This window comes from Erythranthe guttata, chromosome 2, assembly GCF_056151865.1.
Source record: "Erythranthe guttata isolate IM_541 chromosome 2, IM_541, whole genome shotgun sequence".
In the NCBI taxonomy this organism is placed as follows: Eukaryota; Viridiplantae; Streptophyta; class Magnoliopsida; order Lamiales; family Phrymaceae; genus Erythranthe; species Erythranthe guttata.
This window is the reverse complement of record NC_142534.1, coordinates 399,778-427,106: the sequence shown is the minus strand read 5'-3', so window position 1 is coordinate 427,106 and position 27,329 is coordinate 399,778. Positions and strand designations below refer to the sequence as shown.

The following is a 27,329-nucleotide window of genomic DNA, read 5'->3' as shown; positions in this document are numbered from 1 at the left end:
ATTTTTTTTTTAATAGTTGAGAGAGAATTGTTAAAAATGATAATAATGAGTGATGTGTTGACATAATGGCACGCGCAATCACACACATTTCGATTGAAAAAATGATCTACATTCACTTTAAGCAGCAATGACGATCTATATCGAGTCATCCCAAACATGAACTTCAAATCCATAATAATAAATCGACATCCTTCCATCTGCTGCATCAAATTAAAAAATATTTTAGTTTCAAAACAATCGCAGAATCTTTTGAAACGAAGGAAGAAAACTGCGGAACAAACTAAAAAATGTATATAACCAACACGCATAAATGTTAATAATATACACACGCAAAATACACGGATAACATACGACTGTTCTTTTAAAGGCAAGCTCGAAAATGTGCGCCGCGTTACACAACTATTTTGGTACTCACTGGGAAAAAGTGTTTAATCAACAAGGTTCACTTTTCTGTTTTTATTCTTTGAAAAGAAAGGGTAAAAAAGATCAAGATGTTTGCCATTGCAGCTCGATTTGTAGCCGCCCATTCTTCGAGTCTATGAGGTGGAATTTCTCATTTATCCTTCGGTTGCTCACAACATCTGCTAAGTTGATATCCACATAACCCAATGTTTCCTGATTTAAAAATAAAAAATAAAAAATTCAAACAGGATTTTCAATTCATCGAGAAAGAAAACAGCAAAAAATATATCATTGTACAAAATTGCTTTGAGACGTTTATAAGAAAATGGCTTATATTTTTTACCTTAGGATGAAGCAGGCCGATTCTGGACGAGGTACTAAGTACCTCCAAATGCATCTTGTCTTTAACCGGAGGTTCGTCCAAAACGAAAGTGAACTCCTCTTCCCATCTTGGATCCCTGTTCTTCTTTATTTGCTGTAATAAACCAATTAAAAATTTTCAACGTCCAAATCGACACATGAGGTATCACTAAATATCAATAAAAGCATAAAAGCAGACAATTAGTAATTCTCAGCAGAAGTGATCATTCAAATTATTTCTCAATTAATCAGGATTGAGGAAATAAAGAAATTCGATTACGGGATAACATGTTCCTAAGCGCAAATAAATTTTCATAAAGGACCTAACTCACTATAAAATTTCATTACTATTAAAAAGGGTAATTTGCTGTACGTTGAGTTGCTACATGAATAGTAATCAAAATCCTCGTTTGGAAATGCTGATGGGATTGACAAGATTGGTCGAATTGGTTAAAATTACATCGTCCATTATTATATAATATTTAATTATAAAAAAATTGCATTTTTTATTATCCAATCTTTGTTCATAAGATTGTGTAATAACAAGGGTTGACGAAATATCCTTGATTAAATCCGGGATTGTTTGTTCCTATCCTAATTCGAACAAATAGACAGAACTTTAACTGCATTTAATTTACACAAAGACGAATGCAACTTGATAAGAAATAAGATAGTTGCACGCACCTTAGTTTTTTTGTCCTCTCCTCTAAATAGGATGCGCACATACGGGTTAGTATGGTGTTTCCCCTCCAAATCTTGAGCTTCATGCACTGTAACCACTAGCACCCCGCCACCTGGCGGTGTGCCTTCAGGAGCTTTTTGTACTTCATCAGAATTTTCGACATCCTTCGGCATATTTTCTTCCTTAAAAGGCTTGTAAGTCAACTCCACCTCAATCTGCCCACGCATCTTATCATTTTGAGAATCGTTGGGGTCCATATTCTTGAGAAGATCTAGCATCATTGTTTTCGGTTCGTCGTGCGGTAGTTCCTTTAAAGGGACTACATTCATACCCATCTTCTCGTGTTTGCCCACCTGAACAGTGTAATAATAAAGCATCATGTGTTGAGACATCGTAACATCACAACAAATATTCGAACATGCAACAAGAGGATATGCATGCGTATATTAATATACCTGCTCCCAATCGTATACGAGAAGCTCTAACGCTTGTGTTTCGGGATCTTTTACAACCATGCTGAATTCTTCGTTCCACTCTGGGTTCAAATTCTTGTGCTTCACCATAGTCTTCTTTGATGGAGCTTTTGTTTCAGTGAGCTTCAGTTTTACGTAAGGATCTGATGCACCTAACAAATCTTTCTTCTTAAGCTTCTGTGCCCGTATAACTTTCACGTGGAGGATTCCGACAGGCTTCTTCAAAGCTCTGAAACAATTTAAAGAGAATTAGAACATGCATTATAAGTTCTAACACAATTTAGAAAGGCAAGTATCTCTGTATAAGAGAAAATGTACTTTGTCGGATCAAGAATTTCCACTTCGAGGGTTTTAGGCCATAGATACATATTAGCAACTTGATCTTTGATTAGCTCCTGCAAGTTCGAATCCAATTTTATGGTAAGATTCATTAGCCAAAAAATATAGACATAAATCTGATACATGATACTTATTCATATTTGTTGTGCATACGCCATTAATTCTACTCTCCCTAAAAACGAGATATTATGAAACGAGCATTTCAAGAATTACTGCAAGAGAGTTTTACCTGTACAAAACGGTACAGGCCAGGAATCGACATGAGATCTGCCCCAGCAAGCTTCAACCCAAAGTCAATATGAGGCTGCCAAAACAAAATGGAGCTAACTTTACCAATAATTTTCTATACAGTACATATTTCGTGTTATGATTTTATATAATTCAATGACCATAACAATAAAATTCCACCAACCTTCTCCATAAGAGAGACAAATATTTTGGCAAAACACGGAAAGCTGGGAACGAGAGGTTTCAGGGTAATACGCGGTTGAGCAAAGACCTGCAAATCCACAACCTGCAATATGCAAACAACTTCTTTTGTTACGCGTTAAAAGTTGAGATCTAAGAAAAAAATCAGGCTACATATAATACAGGTGATAAGATACTTTTAAAACATTTTAAAATGGCTAACAACCTGAACTGTTGCTTTTAATCCAAATGCTTTAGCAGCAATCTTGACATTAGGATTCCCTGCCCATTTCAGGGAAGGCTCCATAATCAACTCCTTTTCGTCAGTGATATAGACTTTCATACCTGCCGTGAAAGTGCACATATACAATTTTTGTATTTAACATGACATTTATTGACATCTATATTGCTTCTGAAATATTCTGGTTTACAGTCTAATACTGCAACAGAACGAAATTCAGTGAAAATAGAGAATCACGTAACTGACCTTGAAAAGTGGGTGGCAGAGATCCTAGAGTTAGTGATTCGAATTCAACAGAATCAATTTTGTATTTTGGAATTTGCTCAGAAATAATTGGAGTAGCTATGTTTTTGGCCGTCTTGCAAATCGCCTGCAAGAAGAAGCATAAATTACTGATGCAGAAAGCGATGACAAACAAGGTAACAATGACACTCAATATTGGATTAAAATCAATACCTTGTCCAGATAAGGCCACATAATTTCAAGAAACTTGTTGAGCCAGTCAATCTTCAATCCAATAGAGAAATCAACGTTAAACAATGACATTACGAAACACCCATAACAAGAATTGAAATAATCAAGAAAAATATAATAGAAGTGACCAATTCACTATGAACTTACACGATCATAGTCTGGATTTTTCACCCAAGAAGGTATCTCGGGAAGTAACCCCTGCAAACTTTTGGAGTCGTGCTGAATCAAAGGACGGATGACAGGATCCTGATAAAAAGTTACAGAATCAGAATCTTTTTCACATGCTTGGTACCACAATCCACCTAACCTAGAACTTCATTACACATTACAAATAATTCTTACATATATATCAAACAAATGGATATTAGGAACAACACTGCTGCGGAAGCAAACTGTAGTTTAACAATCCCAACTAAGACAACTCATCTCCCTCGAGAACTGTAACTCCGTAAAGTGTGGAAACCAACAGAAAGATACAAGAATTGTATTTCACTGAAAACGGAAGTAGTCTAAAGGACGAGCTAGAGTCCATTCATCCTGCTAACTTTTCTTGATTACATGGCATTCCAAACTAAGTGAAAAGGGGAATGTTCAACTTCTTCTTCTTAGAACAAGTTATACACCACAATATCACTCTCATATAGCAATACATTTTCAGGAAGATAGGTAGGTTTTTCAATTTCAGCTATTAACATTAAGCAATTAAGCACCCTTGAAATAATTTAAAAGTTGAAATAACCCTATTATCGATTTCGATACCAACCAATCCGATTGCATCAAAATAGAATTCGACATTTGACACAATCCACCTATCTCACTTACTAACGAAGACAATTGAGAAAATATTAGACAATTCTTATCCATCCTGCCACAGATAACCAATCAACAAGGAATTAACGTACAAGGAAAAGATAAAATATCCAGAATAAACCAAGTGTGAACAAGTCCTGCTCCAAATTTCATTCAATTTCAAAAAAAAAAATTGATATATACATTATTAATGCATAAAATTTGAAAAGGAACAAAAGAAATAATTGAAGAACAGAGAGCAAAACTGTAGCGAATTGCGCACCTTAACATCAGTAGGCTGAAAATAGATGAACAAGTAATACCCAACCGTCAATCCAGTTGAAATCCCAACTCCAAATCCACAAAACCCCAATATCGTACTAACAAAACCCATCTCCAAAACAAAATATGATTTTTCTGAAACTTTTTTGAATTATAATTTCCAGCTCAAATCCTAAAAAAATATCTACTGCTTTCAGTCTTCAATTATTCAATCAGGTTTCTTCGAGAAAGAAGTCCATTCACAAAATTAATCACTCCATTTTGATCGTCGTGTAATAATTAATAATTATTTCGGAAAATTAAAACGTATCGTTCTAATAAACGAATATTGATAAAGACGGAAATGCCCTCCAAGTATTTAAACGTAGAAACAGTTCTTTTGTGTGGGACTCCGTGCCCTTTTAAGTCATTTCAAGTTGGATATTCGGGCCCCGTGGAACTTTTTAGCGGAATGCGTAGAGAGTGGGGTTATGACTAATGACTCTTTTCTTCAACGAAGCAAAGATATATGCTTTTATTCATTTAATTAATTAATTAATAATTAAATAGTTTATTATGATTTGGGCCCGGCCCGTTTTGGTGGGCCCCAGTTGTTTGTCGGTATCGGATGATGATGAGCTGACATTTGGGCTTCAGTCGGTGTTGCTATGGTGAAATTTTAACTCTAGTTAAGTGATTTCCAACAGCTTATTACAAATAATTTTTTTATATAATATGATGAAAATAAACAGTGGTATATTGTTTTAATAAATTATTTTTTACCATTTATTGTGATAAAATTATTCATAATATACATGATTATCATATTTTTATTTTTCGTATATATTTTGTTAAAGTTATTTATATACAATATTCTATTAATAAATACAGATGATTATGAATAATAACTGATATATTAAAAAAAGTATAAAAAGTTGATCATAACAACTATATTAAATTTCTATAAATTGTAAATTTTAATAATGAATATAAATAATTAATTAAATATTTCATATAATTAATTTCAAATAGTGGCGACTTGCTCAAATCAAATCATGGACTTCCAAATTAGTATGACCCAATTAAAACCGATTTGCATATTCAATTTCAGCCAGAATCTTTAACCCAATAAGCTTTAGCTTCAAAAAGAAAATTTTGAAACTAAAACCAAATTGAAAATAAATAAATAAAAATAACAATAATATGAAAATTAATAATAAATAGAGGTGAAAGGCTATTTCAAATTGAACTTTGGATTGTATGTATTCATTCTGCTTACACTATTCCAACTGACCAGACATTATAACATTAAATAATAAAATTCCCAAATGTATTTATTGCAACTCTATAGTCTATAGTACTACTGCTCTATCCTAACACTCAATAACCAATTGAGTCGTCTGTCTAAAGAACATTTCAAAACAAAATAAAATAAAATAAAAACCTCAATGCTGACAAATTTCAACATCCCACGAAAAATAAAAATCAAGAATCGCTCTTATTTGGACGGTCACATCGCACTTGCACCGCCAGCGTTTTCGCAATATCCGGGCAAGAATCGTTGTCGGAATCCACTAGATCTTCCCTGTCGAACGGAATTGTGCATTCCACCTTTCCCAAGCATAGCTATTCAAAAAAAAAAAAAAAAAAACGTGTTATTACCAAAGAACACGTAATTCTAAGAAACACGTTTTCATAAGATAGATATATAATGTGTGCATATTGTTGTTGTACCTCTTCAACAAGTTTGTGGGCTTTGGTGGAATCACATTTGCCAGGTAGGAAAGTTCCACAGGCGCCTTCGACAGTACCGAAGGTGACGAATTCGACTTTAGTGACGACTTTTTTGTCGGGGCAAGTGAGATAAGCTGCCTTTATAGGATCTGCGATGGACCTGAATTTGTTGTCTTTTCTTTCCCATGTCTTAACTTGTGGCGGGTGGTACTCCGTTATTACACTGCAGATAGTGTCTCTATTCACTACCAATATATCTATCTTGCTCGGGTTTCCTCCTATCTCCTCAAACACCACCACGAGATTATCTTTCTCTTTCAAATACGCTCTCGGAATATGATACCTGCAAAATGTTAAATTGAATTATATTTTTAATTCTCGACTTTCGACACATATGTACATATTAGTTTCCGTATGTTAAAAAAAACATACGGAGATTTAATTTAAACACTTACTCTTCTTGGGTGGGCTTTCCGAGTGGTGAAAGGTAAGAAACCCAATAGCGACCGATGTTTAGGCCGTTGACCCACACCATGCCTTTAGCCATGCTCATCATTCTGAGGGCAACAGGGTCATTTCCTTCTGGGGCATCAAAATATGCCTGAATTCAACAAACATTTAATTTTTCGCAAGTTAGTAATGTAATTCAATTTCATGATTTTAATTACTAACAGTGAATATTATAATTTATTACCTTGTACCAAGTAACAGGTGAAGGAGTTTCACTTAAGGGTGACCATTTGACTTTCTTTGATCCTTCTTCAGTAAAAATTTTCATGTTCTCTCCGTTTACGCCAACCTGCACACACGTTATTTATTTATATATTATGATTTTTGAAAAAAGAAAAAAAATCAAAATAATGTTTTTTATAATTTATACAAACTATGTATTAATTACCTGTTGGGCCCAATGGTTTCTGGTAATATCAAGAGTTCCAGACATCAAACCTTCGAGCGTGACAGCTCGAGGCCCCGCGAACCTTTTCTCCATATAGGCACCACTATTCTACATTCGTGGAAAATTAAAGTCTTTTAATCTCTATAGTTCAATTAGATTTAATTAAACAATAATTTTTCAAAAATGTTTTATTTGATATAAAATTGATTAAAAGTAAATTACCGGCAAACCAACTGTCATTCCCAATAATGTTATATCATTATCTCCAGGGTGTAAATTGATTGGATTCTTGAAAACATGGCTCTTCTCGATATTGCTTCCATGCCCAAAACCTTGAATTGCATTTCATTAGTATAATGTGCGACTACTAATGTAATATTAAAAAATTTCACGATATATAGAGAAATTAATCTTGTTAATAGTAATTCGTAAATTACCTACGAATTCGCCATTTACGAATGCAACCGTAGCATGACCAAGACTTGCAATTTGAAGAACTGATCGGATATCGGCGCGCATTGGCAAGTCGCGCTTATCCAAGTTGATGCTGACAAAATAATCAAAAAAAAAAATTAATTTTTTTTTTTGGTAGCAAAGTATTTTGAAATGAATTTATATATTTATATACGTACCTGGTACTGTACCAAGCATAATCTGATGTGTCTTGATTAAGGCGGTACAACTCCCTAGGTGACTTGCTCTTTATCGGTAGATCGTTTTTGGTGGGAATTGTTTCTTTGAACATTTCCCAGTTTCTGAACTTCGACGTCTTTGATAAATCGAAGTTTCTTGAACTGTGCTGTGCTACTACCTGTAAGTTAAAATTATATTACTCCCATTATTTAAATAAATACATAAATAATTGATTTTCGATTTTCTTTTTTTTACCGTTTGAGTGTTGTAAACTACTGTTTTACAGTCAGGTAAAATGCTGATGGATTTGGCGGGAAGGTAATAGTCGACGCCCCTGAATTTGATATTCATAGCTTCTCTTGAATGGTTGTTTGTCAAGAACGCGACACAAATGTTTGTTCCGGACTTCTCATAAGTCGTGATCTGTAAGAAACGAACAAGTTTTTTTGTTAATTAATCAGCATGATTTGCTAATTAATCGAGTTTGGTTTTCTGCCAAGTAATTACCTCTAAATCCCTAGTAACCATTTGGACATTTTGAGTTCCCCAAAGCAATGGCTTTTTGCTCAATCTCAAAGCCTTGTGCAAATCTTTCAGGTGTCCGAATTTAGGTTCCCTCTTCAAACCTTCAAACAAATCAAGAATCACTCATAAGTAATTTTATTTTATTTATTATTATTAAATAATTTTTATTTCATTTTTACTGTATTTTTTTATCATACCGAATTCATCTAGTGGAGCTTCGTCGTAATAACGGGTCGTCACAAAAGACGAACTTGTTCTACCAAAATTTGTTCCACCGTGGTACTGTGGAAAGAAAAACAAAAAACAAAATAAATTTACATATTTTTGTCCAAACAAAAAACAACATACTTACTAATATAATTTTTAATAAGATAACATACCATGTAATAGTTGTTGAGGGTACCGTTTCTTGCAAAAAATCGAGCAACGGCATACGCTAGATCTTCTGCTGCTCTTTGAGACGGAGGGTCACCAAATACTCTATACCTGCAAAAACACAATTTTTTTTTTCTCTTGATACTTATTCGTAATCTTATCACATATATACATATATATAAAAAATATATAAATTATATATACTCCCTCCGTTTCAATTAACTTACTGAGCAGTCCAATTTTCAGTCCAAAGAGAAGGCTTGTCGGGACCATTTGGACCTGGAAATGTATCTCCACACTGTCTTCCATTGCAAGTACTAATCTGTAAATAATAAAAAAAAAAATTTAAATAAAATCACAAATCGTCTTACTAAATACGACATCAAATAGATCTATTTGTATATATGTATGCTTAGTTATTTAATAATAAGTGCATCTCGTGTCGAATTTCCAATTAAAGACTTACAACTGTAGAAGGGGCATCTTTTTGCTTGCACATAACCCAAGGAACACCGTTGTATAGGCTAATGGCCAAATCTGCAGCCCACTTAACGTATTTCTTACCGGCATCTCTATACGCAAGTTGGACATTGTTGTACTCGTTTTCGATCTGCAGTTCAAGGAGACGTAATTTTTTTAATTTCTTTTAATAAATTTAGTAATTTAACTAATTAGGTTTATTACAGATAATGTAATAAGGATTAAGAAAGATATACCTGGGCCATGATAATCGGACCTCCTTGGTCTGCAAAGAGCTTCTCTCCTTTAACAATGTCGATAATCTTCTCCGAATATCTTTTCATGTGGTACTGTTTGTAATTTCGAAATTATACCAATTAGCATATTTTATTTTTTTATATTTTACATTATAAGTATCAACATGTAATAAAAATCGAATTTTACCATGAAAGGTTCGTTATAGGATCTGAATGTAATGTTCGGAACCTCTTTCAACCAGTATGGAAATCCTCTGTAATCGATAACATTCAGATAGGATCAAATAAAATTCCCTCAAAAATAATTATATTTTTTAATGAAAAAAATTGATTTTTTTTTTTTTAAATAAACAAATTAAAGTATACCCCAAATTCCATTCAGCTTCAATGTAAGGTCCAATTCTGAGTGTCACCCATAAACCTTGCTCCTGAATCATCCTTATGAATTTCACGAAGTCATAATTGCCTTCGAAATTGAACTGCAAAGCAACAAAAAAACATCGTATATATAAATCATAATATATATACATATAATTACTTAATATATAATACAATTTAATTACCTGGCCTTGAACAGGCTCGTGAATATTCCAAAACACGTAAGTCTGTATCACATTCAAGCCACCTTCTTTAGCCTTTCTAATAAGCTGAGGCCACATCTGCAACCAATATACAATACGATCTCAAATCTCATCCTCGATTTAATTATTTTATTTTTGGTTTTTGCATTTGAAAATAATAAAAATTAAATAAATCGACTTATATTGTACTTACATCGGGAGTGCTACGTGGGTAATGAATCGAACCAGAGAACAATAGTTCTCTGCTTCCATTGATGATAATCGAGCGCCCATCGTACGTCACAACTGGTTGATCGTTCTTCTTATCAGCATAGGCATTTCCAACAATCAACGATAATACAACTAACAAAACAACTCTGCTAATTTGATCTCTCATTTCGTTCTTCTATTTTATAACAACACTTTACTATTTTTCCCAGATAATTTATTGTGATCTCGTAAGAAAAGATTGATTTTAATGTTTCACTCCATGTCGAGGAAATAGGTGTGAATGAAGCTGTCTTAAAAGAAACCATGCACTAAAAAAATGTCACGAGGGAGTTGTTATCGGGTTTACGTGTTTGCTTTGGTTTTTTTGGACCTTTGGTTTTTTGGTCTATTTTTGGGAAATTTATTGTGTGGTGTGACTGCCATTTGAATTTATACAAACTTGCTTATTCTTAGGAACACCATTTTTCCAGGACAAGATTCATCGGACGACAAATAATTTTTAATAAAACGAATAATTCGTGTGCATTGCATTCTTGTCACTCCTATGTTTTTCTAATTGTTGAAAAATTCTTTGTGTTATTTTTATTATATAAATCCCCTATGAATCTATTTTATTCAAATTTTTTTAAAGCTTGTTTACTAAAAAAAATGTAATATGGGAATTTTTGTTAATGTTAATATTAATAACATAAAGAGTTTTTTTGTTATTTGGACTCCACCAAATTCCTAAACATCCTCCCACCAAAATGCATTCCGAAAATACCCTTTTATCAGAAAAACCAATTTTTGCACTAATATTTTTTTGAAAATAAAAAATACAGATGAAATAGAGACGATGAATTAAGTGAATATAATAAGCCTTCAATAATAGTAACGATGAATACAGTAAATGCAAAAAATAAATAAGCAGTTCGGAATTAAAATAAGAGGAAAAATCAAGGAAGAAGACGAAGACAACTCGGTGCAGAAATACTTGCTGAAACTCGGTACTGAGTGAAGGAATCAAAATCGGTACCGATTTAGGAGTACAATTTCGGTACAGGTGGAAATTTTTGGTCATCTTCTTCATTGAAGTTCCGCCATTTTTATCTACAATTTATTTAAGTAACTTACCTCTAAACACTCACTTGCGGAAGAACGGCGGCGGATAAGGAAATTGTGTTGTGAGCTTTCGCCGGCGATTATGCGGTGGTTCTCGGCGGCGAACGTGGCTCTATTAACTTTAGTGGTGGATCGTACTTAGAAATTTGGTGATTTTTTACAGGCCTGGGCTACAGAAAGCCCTGATAAATTGTTGGGCCTAATCACAGAAAAAAATATAATTATAATTTTTATTTTTAATAAACTTAAAATTATTATTGGATATTTAGGAAATTACACTAGAAATTTTTTCAAACTGAATAATCCTCTTTCCCCTAATTCTCCCTCCTAAAATTTCAGAATCTCCCTCCAATACAAAACCCTAGTACATTTCAGTATTTCAATCCTCAGATTTTCTTCTCAAATCCTACAACAATCAGACAACGCTTACTCACTGTATTCAGCTGAAGAAAAATGGCGAAATCGAATCACCAAGACGACCTCGATCTTCTCCTCTCACTTGAAGATCGTGTCCTCGAAACCCCGCCTGCTTCTCCTTCAGGTATCCATTTCACTTAAATTTCTAATTGAAGCAGAAATTCTCACCGGATCTAGTTTTTTAAAACTCAAGAGAAATATTGCCCCTTTGGAATATGTATATCTGAATGGGTAACCTGTATTTGGAAATGGGGGCGGTGTTGGCAGTGTTGTAAATCTAATTTTGTTTGGATTAATTTGTAGGATATTTATCTGATGATGGTGTGCCGAAGCGAACTAGGCACGTCGACATGTCCGTTTTTCGTGATGTAGTAAACGATTGCCTCGATTATGTTCCTGAGAATGCCAAGAAATCAAACCAGGGAAAAAGTTCTAAAGAAATTGAAGTTGAGAAGTTTTCAGGGCTACGAATCCAGTATGTTTTACCTTTTTTTTTTTTTTTTTTTTTATATCTTGATTTGTAAGGAATGAATTGATCAATTTGTTATTCCGATTGTATATCATGTTTAAATGCATATTTAACTTTCTCTGTACTCAATATCCTGATCTGGTATATGATGATCAAAAGTTTGCGATTGATAGAAGACGATGTTGATTTTGCATAGGTTTTTCCGACAAATTTATTATCGACAATTCAATAATATCTCTTCTGTTGAAGTCCCAAGTGTCTTATTGTTTATTAGCTCCTCTAATGTTTCGTCTGTTTTTTTCAGGAATCCACTGCTTTCACGTGTTGAATTGAGCAACCATCTATCAGATATTAGATTCGTTCAATTACCCGCAATAAAGTATGCTAGTCGAACAAGAAACATTAATTATGTGCAATTCTTTTGCTACTACATATTCACTAATGATATGTATATAGGAATGTGCTAATGGGAGATACTCTCACTGGATGTTGGGTAACGATCGGAGTTCTAATGGAAAAGGGGGTAATGAGAACTAGTGCTATTGGACAACCTTTCACAATTTGGAAAATGGGATGCTTAGACGAAAATACTATTTCTCTTTTCTTATTTGCCGATGCATTCCAAAGAAACCGCGATGAGGAGATAGGAGCCGTCTTTGCCCTATTCAATTGCAGTGTTCGAAAAGATAAATTGGTACGAGATCTAATGTTCATTGGTGTCGTTGTTTTCAAGAAATATTTCCCATGTTTCTAACTTTTTCCGGCAATTTTTATTTCAGGGTAAAGGATCTACCTTGAGTGTATTTAATGCTAAGCACATTTTAAAACTCGGTACTTCAGCAGATATGGGAATTTGTCAGGGAAAAGGAAACGATGGAGCTTGCACAACAGTCATAAACAAGTAAACATATTACTAAACTAAAGAAAAATAATTCCCATTGTAATGCAAATTAATTATGATCACTCGTTTTAAGTTACTAATACATTTTTTTTTTACCGTTGTGCAGGCGTCGTAGGAAATATTGCAGCTACCATAGTAAGGTAAAGCTCACATGTGCCAATCGAACTGCTTTAACAGTTTCAAATCAACAGATTTCTTTAGTACTAATTTGTTGTTTTTGCGTTTGTTGTGAAGAATTCATCAAACAAATATACCTCTTCAAGGGTAGAGCTCAAAGGAGGGTATGTGATTATAGTCATTGTGTTAGGCATGATAATTTATTCCCCCCGGTAATATCAATATTTAATTTGATCTGCCAGGAACCTAAAAACGGGCTTCCGAAATTATCTCAAGTCAGAAGGCATTTACGTGGTTAAACCTACGGATAACGGAGCACATTTAACAAAGTCGACTAAGCCCGTAAAACTAATGTCCGTGGAAGGATTAAAGAATGCATTAAAGTATGTTTTAGTTAATTCAATTTTGCCATATGCTTTATTGGTTGCCTAAGTAGTTGAATTATTACCCTGTAATCCCTAATCTCGACTTGTATTAATACAGGAACGCAGACAAAGTGACAACAAATACATATTCGCAAGGAATCAGGTTTCTGAATCATCTTACAGGTGGACTCTAATTGCTTATGTAGTTATGTATACTAATTAGACATCTCATCTTTTAATTTTTACTTAACCGGTACTTATAAATAAACTACAGGGCAAAAGGGTCCTGAAGTTGCACAAAAGCAAACGAGTACTGAAGAAAAGAGGAGGTAAACATCGAGTCGATTCTTATATCTCAATCCACAAATCTTGGTGTGTGTGTTTTTGGCTGAAAATTCTTCATATCAGGTTGCCCAGGTATATATCAAGTAAAGAACCAATTGCCAAAAAACCGAAAACGGAACCTAAAACGGAACCGAAAAAGGCTCCAAGCCAAGATACCAAGAATGCTGGTATAAAGATGATTGAGTTAGATTTTTCAAGTTCAGATGATGAAGTTATTGAGGTCTGATTTTCCAATTATTGGCCCCATATTTTTAAGTATCACATAACAATTAGTAAATTTATGTTATCTTTTAGCTTGTATAGTTGTAATGTTACTGAATTTCTAATGGTTGAAATTTTTGGATACTCTTTCTTTATATTATTTTTTGTAACGAAGTAAACCACGATCAACCATATAAGCATTAACGTAAATTATTAGGCTAATTATGTCTAACAAATTTGATCTAGCGACTGTTGATAAAGAGATTCAAATCATCGGTTTAATTAAATATTCAAATAATAGAAAATTGGGTTGAAATTTGAATGATTTCTAGTCAATTCCCACTCACCCCTTCAGAAAAATAAGAGGATATATTAGTAAATAATGTTAGGTTGATTGTCATGAAATTAAAGCAACTTTCAAATCAATCTTGATTATAACATCTTGATTGACTAATAAGTATTGAAATTTGACTTGTCATACACTCATGTGTATACTATTAGCAACTTGATTATTTTCTTTCATTTCATTTGGTAAATCTATAACTTCAATTATTTATAATTCGATTTATTTCTTTTAAAATTACATAAGATATAAACTCAGTTTTATAACAATTTTCAACTCAATTTTTATTTAATTTCTCATAAATATATTAAACTTAACACCTTCAAAAAGAACTAAATAATCATCATCATCATCTCGTTCGTTACTCTCATTCTGCGTCTGAACTTTAACGAAGTAATAATGATAATGAATGCGGCTGTTGGGTTAGGTGTTGTATGATTATTCAAGCATACGCAATTTGTATTCCCAATTTTGAAATTGAAATTAGGGTTTTGTTTCCGTACTTGCTAAGTTAACTAGCTGTATTGAGATAAATAGCTCACGGATTAATCATGTGGAGGGGGCCAGTATGAAGTAACGCAGCTGATATAAATAGTTCAACGGGGTTGGTAAAGGTAAAGGATTCTCGACGGCGACGAAATGAGCACGTCCAGGTTCATAAAGTGCGTCACCGTCGGCGATGGAGCCGTCGGTAAAACTTGCCTGCTCATTTCCTACACCAGCAACACTTTTCCGACGGTAATGATTTTCTTTCTTCAAAAAAAAAATTAATTTTTTTTCTAGGGTTCTTACTGGGTGACTTAATATTGATACTATGAGAACTGAAATTAGAATGTGTATTCAAATTTCAAAAGAATTTTCATCAATTCAAGTCTTATGAGTTCAATTTTTCATGATCCGACTGTCTTTTGATGTCGTATTTCACTACTTGTATGCATTTGTTACTTAGTTCAGGGAAGTAGTAGATTAGTTCATCTTTTCATATGTTTTTTTTTTTTTTTTTGTGATCTTTAGGAGTAGGCAAATGAAGTAATAATACAGAAAGGAATGGAATATTCTCTGAGTTAGTAGTTCTTATTTATTTTGCGATGATTCACTCGAAATTTGCGATCACGTTAATTTGCTCTACTCGTAATTTTATGTCGAAAAGTTGACTTGAATTTTGACAAGTTGAAAAACTTTCTTTTCTTTGTGATGGAAATCATGGTGGTTTTTGCCCATTGATTATATGATATGCTAGTCATTTTTGTTTGTTTATGAATAGTGGTTCTTATCCTTTTCAACTCAAAACTTCTTATTCACCAAAATGCAACGTTTAATGTGAAAGTACTTTCTCAGTACCTCGTGTTTCTTTAGTTCTATGTGCGGCATGTATTGTCGCTTTTAAGATAGCGTCTTATCTCTCTTATAGCTCTGTTTGCGTTATTCGTGTTCAAATTAAACCCTTGCTATTTTCTCAGTATAGCTAAAATTTGGTAATTGCAACTCTTGACGGAAATTTATTACTTGTATTATGGATAGGATTACGTCCCAACTGTATTCGACAATTTTAGTGCCAATGTTGTGGTGGATGGGAACACTGTGAATCTCGGGTTATGGGATACTGCAGGTGAATTAGTTTTTTTTTTCAATACTTATAAATCCAAAACAATAATCGAGCAGGCCTTTAACACGTATTTTTATTGAACAGGGCAGGAGGACTACAATAGATTAAGACCATTAAGCTATCGTGGGGCGGATGTATTTATACTTTCCTTCTCTCTTATTAGCAAAGCTAGTTATGAGAATATTCCCAAGAAGGTAATTTGGCACTTGATGTATAGTTTGCTCGTTTTTGCCGTTTTTAAATATGTAATAATACTCTGCTTATCAGATGATGGTCTTTGTTAAAACCCCCTCCTAATTGTGCGTTTTTATGTTTGCTTCTGATGCTCAGTGGATTCCTGAATTGAGGCATTATGCTCCCGGAGTTCCAATAATTCTCGTCGGAACAAAGCTTGGTAAGAAATAGAATAATCTCTTTGCATATTTCTCCTAATTCATAATACCATTTTCTTCCACATAATTACAATATCTCAAATTTTATTTCCTTAAACAACAGATCTTCGAGATGATAAGCATTTCTTCGTTGACCACCCTGGAGCTGTGCCTATCTCAACTGCACAGGTATAATTTTTTCTTACAAGTTCCGAAAATTATCTGCTCACCCTATTAAATAAAGAAATGGTTTATTGCAATTAGTACCCCTGTGTCACATCAAATTGCTACAAAACTACCACATGTTATTTTTTATTAGCAACCACCCGCTCCACGTTCATTTTTTAGCACAAAACCCCCTAAACAAGGGTACTAATTGCTAAAAAAAACTAAATCATAGGGGGATTTTTGCCAATAAAACAAAATGGGGTGGTTTTTTCTGTAATTAGATATAACACGAGGGTACTAATTGCAGTTAAATCGAGAGGCATTAAAGAAAACTTGATTAATTATTTTATTTTTTAAGGGAGAGGAGCTGAAGAAGTTGATTGGAGCATCTGCTTACATTGAATGCAGTGCAAAGACACAACAGGTAATAAATAATATGTGTAATTGGAATTACATATTCTATTTTTTAAAGACAATCTTCTAATTATTTAAAATGTTTGCAGAATGTGAAGGGTGTGTTTGATGCAGCTATTAAGGTTGTTCTGCAGCCACCTAAGCAAAGGAAGAGAAAGAAACGAAAGGGTCAAAAATCGGCATGCAGTATATTGTAACTGCGTAACGAATGTCAAGATGATTAATATTAGACATGAAATAAACTCTCTCTATTCTGAAAGCCTACATTGTATGTTTTGTTGTAAGATATACATGAAGTTCTTCGTTACATACCGATAACCGATGTTTTATATACTAACTAGGTCATATCGATCTATACGCGGTATTTTCTTTTTTATATATATATTTTATTTTACGTGATGAGTATTTTGATGATATGATTTTTGAAAAATTCCCAGAAACTACAGTATTCTTACTTGCCGTGGATGAATTTTCTCGGTGCTTACGTCATAATTAGATGATTATTGATTTGTAAATTGTAATAGAAAAAGACATGTGACCAAATAAAGTAGTGACACTGATTATTTATGGGCACACACTCCACTTACGTAGCAGATATTTTTCATTTAGCCATGGCTCAATTAATTTTACATATTAGAAAAAAATAAAATCAAATCCTATTAGGCTATATCTTGACACACACACACTATGTATATAGATAGGCTAGATATACGATAATTTACTTACGTGCTGATTTATTTTGACCATGAAAAGTCAATTTAATTATTTTCAAAGGTCATATATATGCATGTAAACTACCACGTATTTGCTTTCTTTTGCCATTATCCAAAACTCCACGTACATCACTTTTGACCCTATAAATCAAGCTAACACCGGTCAATATTAACCACTTTCACCTTAAATAAGCAATAACTAAATTACTTATGGTCGATTTATTTTATTATTATTTTTTTTTTTCTGAAAACAGAATAATATCCAGCTTAAAAGCAAAGTGGATTAAAAACTTTTGCATGTAGGGTTCGGATATTCTTCCTCACAATTTTGTCATTTTATTAATTAGCGTTTATTGTTTACAACTATATATATTGATTTCAATAAAAGAAAAGTGGAACAAGATCCTCTAGGTAGGATGTCACATATCTCCATTAATAAAATTATGATGCATTGAATTAATTAGTGGGAATAGTATATTTCATATTGACCAATAAATTAAAAAAAAAATCAAAATTCTAAAACTATTTCTTTAAATATTATTCTCTTTTTTTTCCATTGCAAAATAAATTATTGGTGACTAAATATTTAAGGGTCCCATTTTCTGAGGCAAGAAATTAAAGTAAGATATTTGCCGGTTGATTTTTTCAGGTCTGTTTCATGATATCAAAATATGGGTCGGGTCCATTATATTATTCCCAACAGCCCAAATCCAACTTGGGCAAAAACACACTAAGAGTTGACTAAAAGTCCACTATCATATTACACACATTACAAAATTAGGGGTATTTTCGTCTTTCGACATCTCTATTTGTTTTTTTCAGGATAACGTCGTTAGTGTACCGTTGCAGCAACCGTCAACCCGCAATAGCGGGTGGAGAGTTCCCCGGCCCCCTTTTGTCGGTCGTATCATGCAACCGGATATCATGGGTTTCCGCAAATAATTGCCCTTATTTTTACCGGTTTTTTTTATTTTTAAATTAAAACGAAAAATAGAAATAATGCTCGGTGCTCTGTTTCTCTCTCTTATTATTTATCCATTTTTAGCGGGATTTTTCTCTCTCACCGACGATTCTTCCATGCAACTCTTTCTCTCTCATCAATTAATACTTTCTTTCTCTCTCTATTTTTTTATTCTCAATAAAATATTCAAATCAAATCCATCTTTTTTAAGTAATTGAATTGTTTACTACAGTGATCTTAGCAGCAGCCCCCACCTTTTGAAATTTAAAATTGATTTGTTGGTTTGAAAGGTAGATCTGCCTATGATCATCTTTGGCGGCATTTTCTACATGTTAAATGTTTGATGGCTTTGAATGAACGAAAATATTCAAATATTTTAGGTAGGTTTCTGTTGTCGTGACCTCCTTATTTTATTTTCCAAAATTCAACGTGTACTTTTTTGAAGGGATTTGTGTGTTTTTTTTTTATATACGTAATGTTTGGTGGAAAACAGGGACATTTTGTAGAGGGATGCTTATGAACTGGAGGTTTGGATTTTCTGATTGGTTTTCTCTGAATCGGAATAATTTAAATGAAGGGGAGGCTCCAATTCAGGAATTAAGAACCCCCTTTTTGGAGAAGCAATCCAGTTTTTACTCATGGCGGCTGGAGTATGTTTTGTGCAAAGAGGAGCATAAGTATTCAATGTTTGTGGCATAGTTTTTTGATGCGGCAAGTTGAAGAAGAGGACATGCACGCAAAGTATTTGATTAAATGCGTGTGAGAGGCGAATGTTTTAATTAGTGTTTATTAATCAATAAAAATAAGTGGAATTATGACGGTTGAGAGGTTAACTTTTGGAAGGAGGAAAGTGTTTGTGGGCATAAGATTGGATGCGCAGGCTAAAGAGTTGTTGGATTGGGCTTTGGTGAAAGTAGCTGACCCGGGCGATAGCGTTGTCGCAATTCATGTTTGCCGAAATTCTGGTACTGTGGGCATGGGTGTTTTTTAGTTGCTTATAATTCTTAATTACTTGTGCACATTGAACTCTTTATCTTTAAGCATAATTTCAAACTCTTTTTATGAATTGAATATTTTAAGTTGATTAGTTTGTCGTGACATAATATATTTCGGGTTGCAGATTGCATTTCTAAAGAGAAAACAATATTAGATGGTTACTTGGAAGACTATGAAGGTCTATGCAGCAAAAAACAGGTTAGTTTATACTCGTCTACAACATCTTTTACCATTGTAATTACTTGATGTTATTGCCTTTTGATGTTTCTTTTTCGGGTTGTGGATGTTCAGGTTGCTCTTAGTGCTGAAGTCTTGAAAGGAAATTCGATCAGAAAAGCTCTTGTTCGAGAGGCGAAGAAGCATAGCGCATCAGCTGTTATTGTGGGGATCACTAAGCATAGTGCTTTGGGGTAAGCAGAGATGGTGCAAAAGTATCTGCAGTTGTTTTTCTTTATTGTAATTTATGTTTCGTAAGTTTTGATGGCAATTACTTTTAGGGGGTGGGCTTCAATTTCTAAGTATTGTGCTAAGAAACTACCTCCAACCACAGAAGTTATTGCGATTTACAACGGGAAGGTTGTTTTCAGCAGGTGTTCCAAAATCCATTTAGAAGGTTCGGTTCATTCTTTTTAGAAATAAGATGTGACGAGATTTATTTGATCTATACAGAAAACTGAAGAACTTTCTGTTGATTCCAGGTCATGCCTTAGATCCAAAGCCGAGTTTTTATATAAACGATAGCCTCACATTCAAAGACAATCATTCCGAGTTTGGAGAATCTGAGACCTCGGAAATGAGCAGGTTCAGTTTTGATACAAGAGATGGGAACATAAGTTCAAAAGACAACGTTGCAAGCCCTTTAGGAAAGAGCCCTTTAGGAAGACATAGGAGAGGCTCTCTAAGTTCGATTTCTCTTCCTGCAGAGGATTTCACAAAGCAGAGGCCTGGTTGGCCTTTACTTCAGACAGCTAGTTCGATAAACCATATAGCTCTAGAAGCAAGAAAAATGTCAGTAGTGCAATGGGTAATGACCTTGCCACGTAGACCTTTGTCAGATGTTTCTGAATCCAACTCCCCTACAAGTGATAAGAATGAAGATTCTCTTGAGATGGATGTAATAGATAAATTAGCTAGTCGACAAAAGCTGCCAAAAGATTTGGAACTTATACTCGCAAGAAATTTGGTGGGCTGCAGAATATTCAGCCATGATGTTCTGAAAATTGCCACTTCTGAATTCTCCTCAGGTTTTTATCTCCTTTTGTTATAAATATTATTTTAGTTTTGTTTTGTCGGAATTTTAATCACGATTAATGTCTTGAACGGGTGCAGGTAATCTTATTGGAAAGGGAGGCTGTAATTCTGTATACAAGGGAGTTTTCCCTGCAGGAAAACCAGTTGCAGTAAAGGTTATGGAATCTTCAAAAGAGGCCTGGAAGGATTTTATCCAGGAGGTTGATATAATGACCACATTGAAGCACAAAAGAATTTCTCCGTTGCTCGGAATTTGCGTAGAAGATAATTATCTAATCTCTGTTTACGATTTCATGTCGAAAGGAAATCTGGAAGAGAATCTACATGGTAAGTTAATTGTTGAAGAAGGTAAAAGAAAGGAAAACTCTGTATTGTCATGGGAATCGAGATTTAAAATAGCTGTCGAAATTGCTGAAGCATTAAATTACATACACAACGAATCCCCAAGGCCTGTGATTCATAGAGACATCAAATCCCAAAATATTCTCATATCAGATGAATTTGAACCGCAGGTAAAAGTCCAATCAAACTCAACTACAGTTCTTCATTTTTTTACATTATGGAACATGGTTGATAATTAATTTAATTTTCTTGTTTTATTTAATAGTTATGCGACTTTGGATTGGCGATATGGGGACCCACAACAGCGTCATTCGTAATGGATAATGATGTAGTAGGAACATTTGGATATCTCGCTCCGGAGTATTTTATGTATGGCAAAGTCAGTGACAAGATTGATGTATATGCTTTCGGTGTAGTTCTACTAGAATTGCTATCTGGGAGGAAGCCTATTATTAGTTCGGAGTCTACAAAGAGTCAAGAAAGCTTAGTCATGTGGGTAAGAACCTTTTTGCACTCTCTTCGTAAAAATAAAATAATAATCTGAAAAAATTAACGACGAGTTATTTTTGTGTTCAGGCGAAACCTAGATTAGAAAGCAAGGATTTCAAGAGCATACTGGATCCAAATTTGGATGGAAATATTGACGAGGCTCAAATGCAAAGAATGGCTATAGCTGCAGCATTGTGTCTAACTCAAGCAGCTCGTTTTCGTCCCAAAATGTGGCAGGTAATAAAAGATCTTGCGAAACTGAACTTGATTGACAATCGAATCAATTAATTAATGATACTAAGATTACTGTTTTTTTTTTTCTTTTTTGTTGTTTTTTAGATACTTAATATACTTCTTGGTGAGGAATGTGTGGACGGATCGAAACAAAAATGCGGGAACTATGAAGATCAAGAAAATCAAGATGGTAATGACGATGAAGTGTATCCAGATTCAAGTGCAGAATCACATCTAAGTCTTGCATTTCTTGACGTAAACGACAACTCCACTTCGTTTAGCAGCCTTGATCAAAACAGCCCTCTTTCTTCCATTGAAGAGTATTTAAAGACAAGATGGAGTAGATCATCAAGTTTAGATTAGTGTCTGCAATGTTTGTGGCTTTTCCTTATACATAATTCAGCCAGCCTGCACCCTATATATACTGAGGTGGTTTGCAGATGTAATCGAGATTGTATTTTTATTTTCATTTTTTTTAAATTTTTGGCGAGGTGTTGTAGTTTCTTGAAAAATAATCCCCAAATTAAAAGGCTATAGGGTTCCATTGAAAAGGGTTATGCAGAAACTCTGTAATCTTTTCTGCAAGATGAATTTATGATCAATATAACTATTTCTCTAATGTTTTTCACTAAAATACACATAAAATTTCACTTCTGACTTTATCGTCGGAGTTTCTACGCCGAGAAAAATCCTCCCAGAGATTTATTCGATGAACTTCATCGAGTAATATTTGTATTTGTACAGGAAAATTAAATAGTGCATTTCGGGCTCGTTTGGTTTGAGTGATAATGGGTGATTGACTAATTAATCCTACTGAATCAAACGTTTGGTTGGAGTGAGTAAAAGCCCATGATTGATAGCAGGCCCGGTTTTGAATCCCCCACTTGCGTGATAACTTGTCCACCCAATATTGGGTGGATTACATAATCCTTCACAAAAGAAAAGTAGCTGGCATTGTGTAGTTTACACAAATACCCTCATCAATAAATTCACTTCTGATTTTCCCACCCACTACGCACACACTTTTATTAAAAACAGCAGATCCCCAATTCAAATATGTTTCATTTTTTTCATTTTCGCGTCACAGGTGTTCTTCAACAGAGAAGAACAATCGCTGAGGTAAATCCGAATTCCTTTTCGTACGTGGATTTATTACATCTTCATTCCGCCTTCATTATCTTTATTGAATTTCTTCTACAATCGAACACAGGAAGGTGTTCGTTCCGGCGTCGGTGCTCCTACTAACTCATACGCAGGATCGGTGAGGTAAATCTTCGTTTTTAATTAACATTTTTTCTACATTTTTTTACGTATTATTACGATATTGTGGTTCTAATGTGTTGGGTATGGTATTTTAAATTATATTATATGTATAAAACTTGTTATTGATTTTGTTATTGCAGTTTCGTACAATTTTTGTTTGAAATGGATATTAGAGAGGAGCATGAAGAGATCTTGTTGGTTTTGGAAGAAATAATTAACATTTCCAAGTTATTCCTTATGGCATGTTATGGGGCTTATCGTAAGTTAAGAGAACGTCGTGCAATTCATAATCGTTTAGTCCGTTCTTATATGTCTTATAGTTTGAATGCTCGAGTGCCCGACCAGTTAGAAAAAATTAATAGATTGATACACGGTACTGATGTACATTGTTTTGATAATTTGCGTATGTCTAAAAATGCATTTGTCCGATTGTGTTTTCTAATTCAGAATTTTGGTGGCTTAGTTGATACACGGAATGTAAAAGTTAATGAACAATTGGCCATTTTTTTGCATATATTGGGACATCATACAAAAAATAGAATTGTAGGGTATAATTTCAACAGATCCGGGTATACGGTTAGTAAGCACTTCAATAGTGTTCTAAATGCTGTAATTAAGCTATACCCGTTGTTGATTGTGAAGCCAACACCTATTGATGAGGGGTGTACAGACGTTCGGTGGAAACCGTTTAAGGTAATATGCATATGTTTAGTAATCTGCAAACAAAGTGTTGTGCAACTTGTTGGTTTCAATGTGTAGGGATGTTTAGGAGCATTAGATGATACTTATATAAAAGTTAGGGTTGCTCAACTAGAAAAGGCGCGCTATAGAAATCGCAAGGGAGATATCTCAGTCAATGTGCTAGGTGTATGTGATGCAACCTTGTGTTATAGTTATATTTTAACTGGATGGGAGGGTTCCGCTGCTGATAGTAGAGTCCTTCGAGATGCCGTTTCAAGACCTAATGGTTTGCGAATTCCCGATGGTACTGATCCTTTCCAAATCTCCTTCAATATTTTTGACATATATGTGATCTAAAATTATTAATGATTTTGTGGATTTCAGGAAATTACTACCTTTGCGATAATGGCTACACAAATGGAGAGGGATTTTTAGCCCCGTATAGAGGTGTTAGGTATCACTTGGATGAATGGGATGGTAATAATGCTCCTAAAGATTATAAAGAATATTTCAATATGAAGCATGCCAAGGCTCGAAATGTAATAGAAAGATCGTTTGGGTTATTGAAGTCGCGTTGGGGCATATTGCGTACTAGTTCCCATTATCCTATCAAAGTCCACAACCGTATTATTATGGCTTGTTGCTTGTTACAAAATTTCATTCGTAAAGAGATGCCCGTAGACCCATTGGAAGCAAGTCTCCGGCCAATACATAACCCCAGCAATGATCCCGCACTTAGGTTTATTGAAAGTGTCGAAACCTCACAACAATGGGTGTCGTGGAGGGACGATATAGCTAGAACTATGTATGATGAGTGGAGGAGCAGACGATAATTTTATTTACTATTATGTATTTTGCATCACTATGTATTCAATTATTATTCAACTTAATAAGTAGTTTAATGTTATTTGTTGGCAATGTATTCATATTTCATACTATGCTTATTATAATTTAGTGAGTCTATTTTTTTACTTCATTGGATTTCTTTAATTTAATAAAATATTTGGGGTTCTAGTACAGGTTAAGATGAATCCAATTGGGAACAAAAAAACTTTGGGTGTTCGGAAGACCGACAAAACTAGAAGATCGTGGTCCGTTGCCGAGGAACAAGCTTTGATAAATGGTTTGAAGGACCTGGTTCTCACGGGTTGGAAGTGCGACAATGGATTTAAGACGGGGTTTCTTGGGATTCTACAACATCATATGTTGAGTGCATTTCCGGGCACCGATATTAGAGCGGATCCTCATATTAACTCCAAGATACACGTTTGGAAGAAGACCTATGGCTCTTTGTCAACTATGATGACCCGTAGTGGCTTTGGATGGTGTGATGCTACTAATACCATCGACGTTGAGAGTGACGATGTTTGGGATACCTATGTCAAGGTAAATTCACACTGTTTTGCCATGTTGCGGCATATAATTTAATGAGTTGGGATCAATAATATTGGATTAATATGTATTCTTGATTTGAACAGACAGACACAAATGCGCGTACCATGCATCATAAGTCGTTTCCTTTTTATAAGGATTGGCTCGAGATCTTTGGTAAGGACAGAGCAACTGGAGAAAACGCGGAAGATTTTGTTGATATGGTACAAACCATGGGAGATAAAGAGGGCATAGATAACGAGGGTGGTGGTGATTATGTGCCAGATCTGCCCTTCAATTTACAAGAAGAAGCTACCGAACTTCAATCCAAGAATTTGAGTCAAAGTTCCACTGGCACTAAAACAAGGTCCTCGAACAAGCGCAAATTTGAAGATGACAGCTTTGATGAAAAATTCTTCGCAGTGATGTCTACTTTCTCCGAACAAACCGAAGGGCGTTTGGGGGAAATTGCGAAGAGGATAGGTTTCGAGCAGGACCGTACGGCAAAAGCTCGCAAAGAAGTTTACGATGCACTTAAAAACATGAATTTTCTTGGGGTTGAGGAAAAAATACGTGTTGCGAAGTTGCTTGTAAAGAACACGGAAGAGCTAGACTTGTTCTTCAATTTACCTGACGCAGAAAGAAGCATATATGCTCGCATGATTGCTGAGAAGGAAATTTAACATTTGTTGTTTAGTAAACTTGTAATTTGTTTTTAAGGCCTGTTTTTTAATTATGCTTACAACTTTTATTTTTCCAAACTATGAATTTAAATTCTTAGAAGACTTCTGTAATGTAAAATTTTAAATTTGTTGGAATTCTAATATTATTACGATGTATAATATTTTTAAGAATCTTATAATTAATTTTTATTAAGGTATATCAATTAATTAAAAAAATACTATGTAATTAATTTATTATGGTTATAATTTATAAATTATATAGCTTATCTTATATACTAAAATATAATCTTGTACTTACTAATTTTATATAAAAATAATTAGTGTTGCAATTATTTATGACAAATTTACGAACTGAAATTCAAAATGACCAAACTTAGTTCATCCATGAAGAACCATAAAATTGTCATAGGGAAAATCTGGTCCTTACACATTACACACACACTTCATAAAAAAAAAAAAGTTTAAAAAACATAATAAAAAAAAACCACAACTAAAAAACCACAACTAAAAAGGAAATAAACACCAAACAACACCAGTAGTGAAACTTAAAGGACTACAACCAACAAAAGACAACCACAAACCAATTTACAAATGAAGAAGATTCATTTGTAAATCGGTGAATTTGATCCAGACGAGCTGCGAAACTCCATATTCGGTGAACCAATGTCACCATCGTTCACTGCCCCACCACCAACGTCCATGTCCGAAGACTCGGTCTCACTAACTTCCAGTGCCTCCTCAAATTCTTCACTGTCATTGTCCTCTTGCTCCTCGTCTATCTGCATCACGCCAGGCTCGTACCCTTCAAGCAAATAAGTCCACATCTCACTGTCAATGGAATCATCACGGTCGCTTGAGATGTCGATGTAATCGGGAGGCATTGGTGGTGGCGCATTATCAGGCTGAACAGATGGCTTTTCTTCAAATATGTCCTGAGATGCGGAGTCAATGTCAATGACCTCGTTATTCTTCCAACCGAAGGTATGTTTGTCGCTGAAGATGAATGATAACTTTTTCCATTCTGGTTCACCCCACGGTTTGTATGCACGGCCTAGTTTGAAACGCTATTACAAAACAAAAACCTCAAGTTAACTTAACAATTACAAAACAAGTTATAAAAATTATAAATAATACAGTGGACTTACATAGAAGATGGCATCCCATGTGGTATCGTTTGCATGCACGAAATTAGTTTCTTCATCGTACATAACACCCGTAGACGAAATGATGGCTTTGAACGTGTAATACCTCATTTCCATTAACTTCAGCTTGTTTTCACACTGCTCGTAGGTAAAGGAACTTCCAAACTCTTTGTTGATGGTTCCAAGTCCGCGAAGAATCGTAATGCTGTTGTTTGAACCCCACCAAAAGTAAACGCCTATCAACACGCCAAGTCCATTCTCCATCATAGAAGAAGGCATCTTGT

At 34.3% G+C, this 27,329-nt stretch overlaps 7 protein-coding genes across 7 annotated transcripts; 4 read left to right on the top strand and 3 right to left on the bottom strand.

Annotated features, from left to right (window-relative positions):
* Window positions 1-273: 273 nt before the first annotated feature.
* LOC105957767 (synaptotagmin-1) lies at window positions 274-4,942 on the bottom strand. The gene is made up of 12 exons (XM_012981727.2): window positions 4,452-4,942; window positions 3,527-3,625; window positions 3,362-3,412; window positions 3,152-3,275; window positions 2,891-3,009; window positions 2,669-2,770; window positions 2,486-2,560; window positions 2,236-2,312; window positions 1,900-2,146; window positions 1,447-1,797; window positions 746-877; window positions 274-615 (listed from the first exon to the last, which is right to left on the bottom strand). The coding sequence occupies exons 1-12, from the start codon at window positions 4,560-4,562 to the stop codon at window positions 487-489; spliced, it is 1,617 nt and encodes a 538-aa protein (XP_012837181.1). The 5' UTR covers window positions 4,563-4,942; the 3' UTR covers window positions 274-486.
* A 724-nt stretch (window positions 4,943-5,666) lies between these two features.
* On the bottom strand, window positions 5,667-11,374 carry LOC105957768 (beta-galactosidase 14). The gene is made up of 19 exons (XM_012981729.2): window positions 10,085-11,374; window positions 9,874-9,969; window positions 9,677-9,789; window positions 9,498-9,564; window positions 9,311-9,403; window positions 9,061-9,204; window positions 8,822-8,916; window positions 8,600-8,705; window positions 8,417-8,501; window positions 8,202-8,320; window positions 7,950-8,117; window positions 7,694-7,872; window positions 7,499-7,608; window positions 7,284-7,393; window positions 7,062-7,169; window positions 6,858-6,962; window positions 6,619-6,764; window positions 6,164-6,506; window positions 5,667-6,055 (listed from the first exon to the last, which is right to left on the bottom strand). The coding sequence occupies exons 1-19, from the start codon at window positions 10,265-10,267 to the stop codon at window positions 5,915-5,917; spliced, it is 2,511 nt and encodes an 836-aa protein (XP_012837183.1). The 5' UTR covers window positions 10,268-11,374; the 3' UTR covers window positions 5,667-5,914.
* A 103-nt stretch (window positions 11,375-11,477) lies between these two features.
* Window positions 11,478-14,172, top strand: MCM10 (minichromosome maintenance 10). Its single transcript, XM_012981371.2, has 11 exons — window positions 11,478-11,743; window positions 11,923-12,094; window positions 12,393-12,467; window positions 12,545-12,782; window positions 12,868-12,989; window positions 13,096-13,129; window positions 13,224-13,270; window positions 13,349-13,489; window positions 13,590-13,654; window positions 13,746-13,800; window positions 13,880-14,172. Exons 1-11 carry the CDS (start codon window positions 11,656-11,658, stop codon window positions 14,040-14,042), a joined length of 1,200 nt encoding a protein of 399 aa, XP_012836825.2. The 5' UTR covers window positions 11,478-11,655; the 3' UTR covers window positions 14,043-14,172.
* A 244-nt stretch (window positions 14,173-14,416) lies between these two features.
* Window positions 14,417-17,313, top strand: LOC105957769 (rac-like GTP-binding protein ARAC3). The gene is made up of 7 exons (XM_012981730.2): window positions 14,417-15,098; window positions 15,882-15,969; window positions 16,051-16,160; window positions 16,297-16,360; window positions 16,462-16,526; window positions 16,864-16,929; window positions 17,009-17,313. Exons 1-7 carry the CDS (start codon window positions 15,000-15,002, stop codon window positions 17,114-17,116), a joined length of 600 nt encoding a protein of 199 aa, XP_012837184.1. The 5' UTR covers window positions 14,417-14,999; the 3' UTR covers window positions 17,117-17,313.
* Window positions 17,314-18,612: 1,299 nt separating this feature from the next.
* LOC105957770 (protein kinase STUNTED) lies at window positions 18,613-22,524 on the top strand. The gene is made up of 10 exons (XM_012981731.2): window positions 18,613-18,973; window positions 19,087-19,558; window positions 19,714-19,787; window positions 19,881-19,999; window positions 20,087-20,202; window positions 20,288-20,833; window positions 20,919-21,352; window positions 21,448-21,678; window positions 21,759-21,908; window positions 22,011-22,524. Exons 2-10 carry the CDS (start codon window positions 19,408-19,410, stop codon window positions 22,266-22,268), a joined length of 2,079 nt encoding a protein of 692 aa, XP_012837185.1. The 5' UTR covers window positions 18,613-18,973; window positions 19,087-19,407; the 3' UTR covers window positions 22,269-22,524.
* Window positions 22,525-24,875: 2,351 nt separating this feature from the next.
* Window positions 24,876-25,903, top strand: LOC148772023 (uncharacterized). Its single transcript, XM_088814847.1, has 2 exons — window positions 24,876-25,235; window positions 25,328-25,903. The coding sequence occupies exons 1-2, from the start codon at window positions 24,876-24,878 to the stop codon at window positions 25,901-25,903; spliced, it is 936 nt and encodes a 311-aa protein (XP_088670973.1).
* Window positions 25,904-26,236: 333 nt separating this feature from the next.
* On the bottom strand, window positions 26,237-27,269 carry LOC148772022 (uncharacterized). The gene is made up of 2 exons (XM_088814889.1): window positions 27,049-27,269; window positions 26,237-26,967 (listed from the first exon to the last, which is right to left on the bottom strand). Exons 1-2 carry the CDS (start codon window positions 27,160-27,162, stop codon window positions 26,506-26,508), a joined length of 576 nt encoding a protein of 191 aa, XP_088671015.1. The 5' UTR covers window positions 27,163-27,269; the 3' UTR covers window positions 26,237-26,505.
* Window positions 27,270-27,329: the final 60 nt, after the last annotated feature.

Excerpts from the sequence above, each read along its gene's own strand:
- LOC105957767 (XM_012981727.2), bottom strand. The coding sequence starts at position 4,562 with ATGGGTTTTGTTAGTACGATATTGGGGTTTTGTGGATTTGGAGTTGGG. Across the intron at positions 3,276-3,361 it reads TGTGGCCTTATCTGGACAAG|GCGATTTGCAAGACGGCCAA; the intron begins GTATTGATTTTA and ends TTCTTCTTGCAG. Across the intron at positions 2,147-2,235 it reads GAAATTCTTGATCCGACAAA|AGCTTTGAAGAAGCCTGTCG; the intron begins GTACATTTTCTC and ends AAATTGTTTCAG.
- LOC105957768 (XM_012981729.2), bottom strand. The coding sequence starts at position 10,267 with ATGAGAGATCAAATTAGCAGAGTTGTTTTGTTAGTTGTATTATCGTTG. Across the intron at positions 9,565-9,676 it reads GAAGCTGAATGGAATTTGGG|AGGATTTCCATACTGGTTGA; the intron begins GTATACTTTAAT and ends TATCGATTACAG. Across the intron at positions 8,502-8,599 it reads CCCTCAACAACTATTACATG|TACCACGGTGGAACAAATTT; the intron begins GTATGTTATCTT and ends TTCTTTCCACAG.
- MCM10 (XM_012981371.2), top strand. The coding sequence starts at position 11,656 with ATGGCGAAATCGAATCACCAAGACGACCTCGATCTTCTCCTCTCACTT. Across the intron at positions 12,095-12,392 it reads TTTTCAGGGCTACGAATCCA|GAATCCACTGCTTTCACGTG; the intron begins GTATGTTTTACC and ends TGTTTTTTTCAG. Across the intron at positions 12,468-12,544 it reads GTTCAATTACCCGCAATAAA|GAATGTGCTAATGGGAGATA; the intron begins GTATGCTAGTCG and ends ATATGTATATAG.
- LOC105957769 (XM_012981730.2), top strand. The coding sequence starts at position 15,000 with ATGAGCACGTCCAGGTTCATAAAGTGCGTCACCGTCGGCGATGGAGCC. Across the intron at positions 16,161-16,296 it reads ATGAGAATATTCCCAAGAAG|TGGATTCCTGAATTGAGGCA; the intron begins GTAATTTGGCAC and ends TCTGATGCTCAG. Across the intron at positions 16,361-16,461 it reads TCTCGTCGGAACAAAGCTTG|ATCTTCGAGATGATAAGCAT; the intron begins GTAAGAAATAGA and ends CTTAAACAACAG.
- LOC105957770 (XM_012981731.2), top strand. The coding sequence starts at position 19,408 with ATGACGGTTGAGAGGTTAACTTTTGGAAGGAGGAAAGTGTTTGTGGGC. Across the intron at positions 20,000-20,086 it reads ACTAAGCATAGTGCTTTGGG|GGGGTGGGCTTCAATTTCTA; the intron begins GTAAGCAGAGAT and ends AATTACTTTTAG. Across the intron at positions 21,909-22,010 it reads TTCGTCCCAAAATGTGGCAG|ATACTTAATATACTTCTTGG; the intron begins GTAATAAAAGAT and ends GTTGTTTTTTAG.
- LOC148772023 (XM_088814847.1), top strand. The coding sequence starts at position 24,876 with ATGAATCCAATTGGGAACAAAAAAACTTTGGGTGTTCGGAAGACCGAC. Across the intron at positions 25,236-25,327 it reads TTTGGGATACCTATGTCAAG|ACAGACACAAATGCGCGTAC; the intron begins GTAAATTCACAC and ends TGATTTGAACAG.
- LOC148772022 (XM_088814889.1), bottom strand. The coding sequence starts at position 27,162 with ATGGAAATGAGGTATTACACGTTCAAAGCCATCATTTCGTCTACGGGT. Across the intron at positions 26,968-27,048 it reads CATGGGATGCCATCTTCTAT|CGTTTCAAACTAGGCCGTGC; the intron begins GTAAGTCCACTG and ends GTTTTGTAATAG.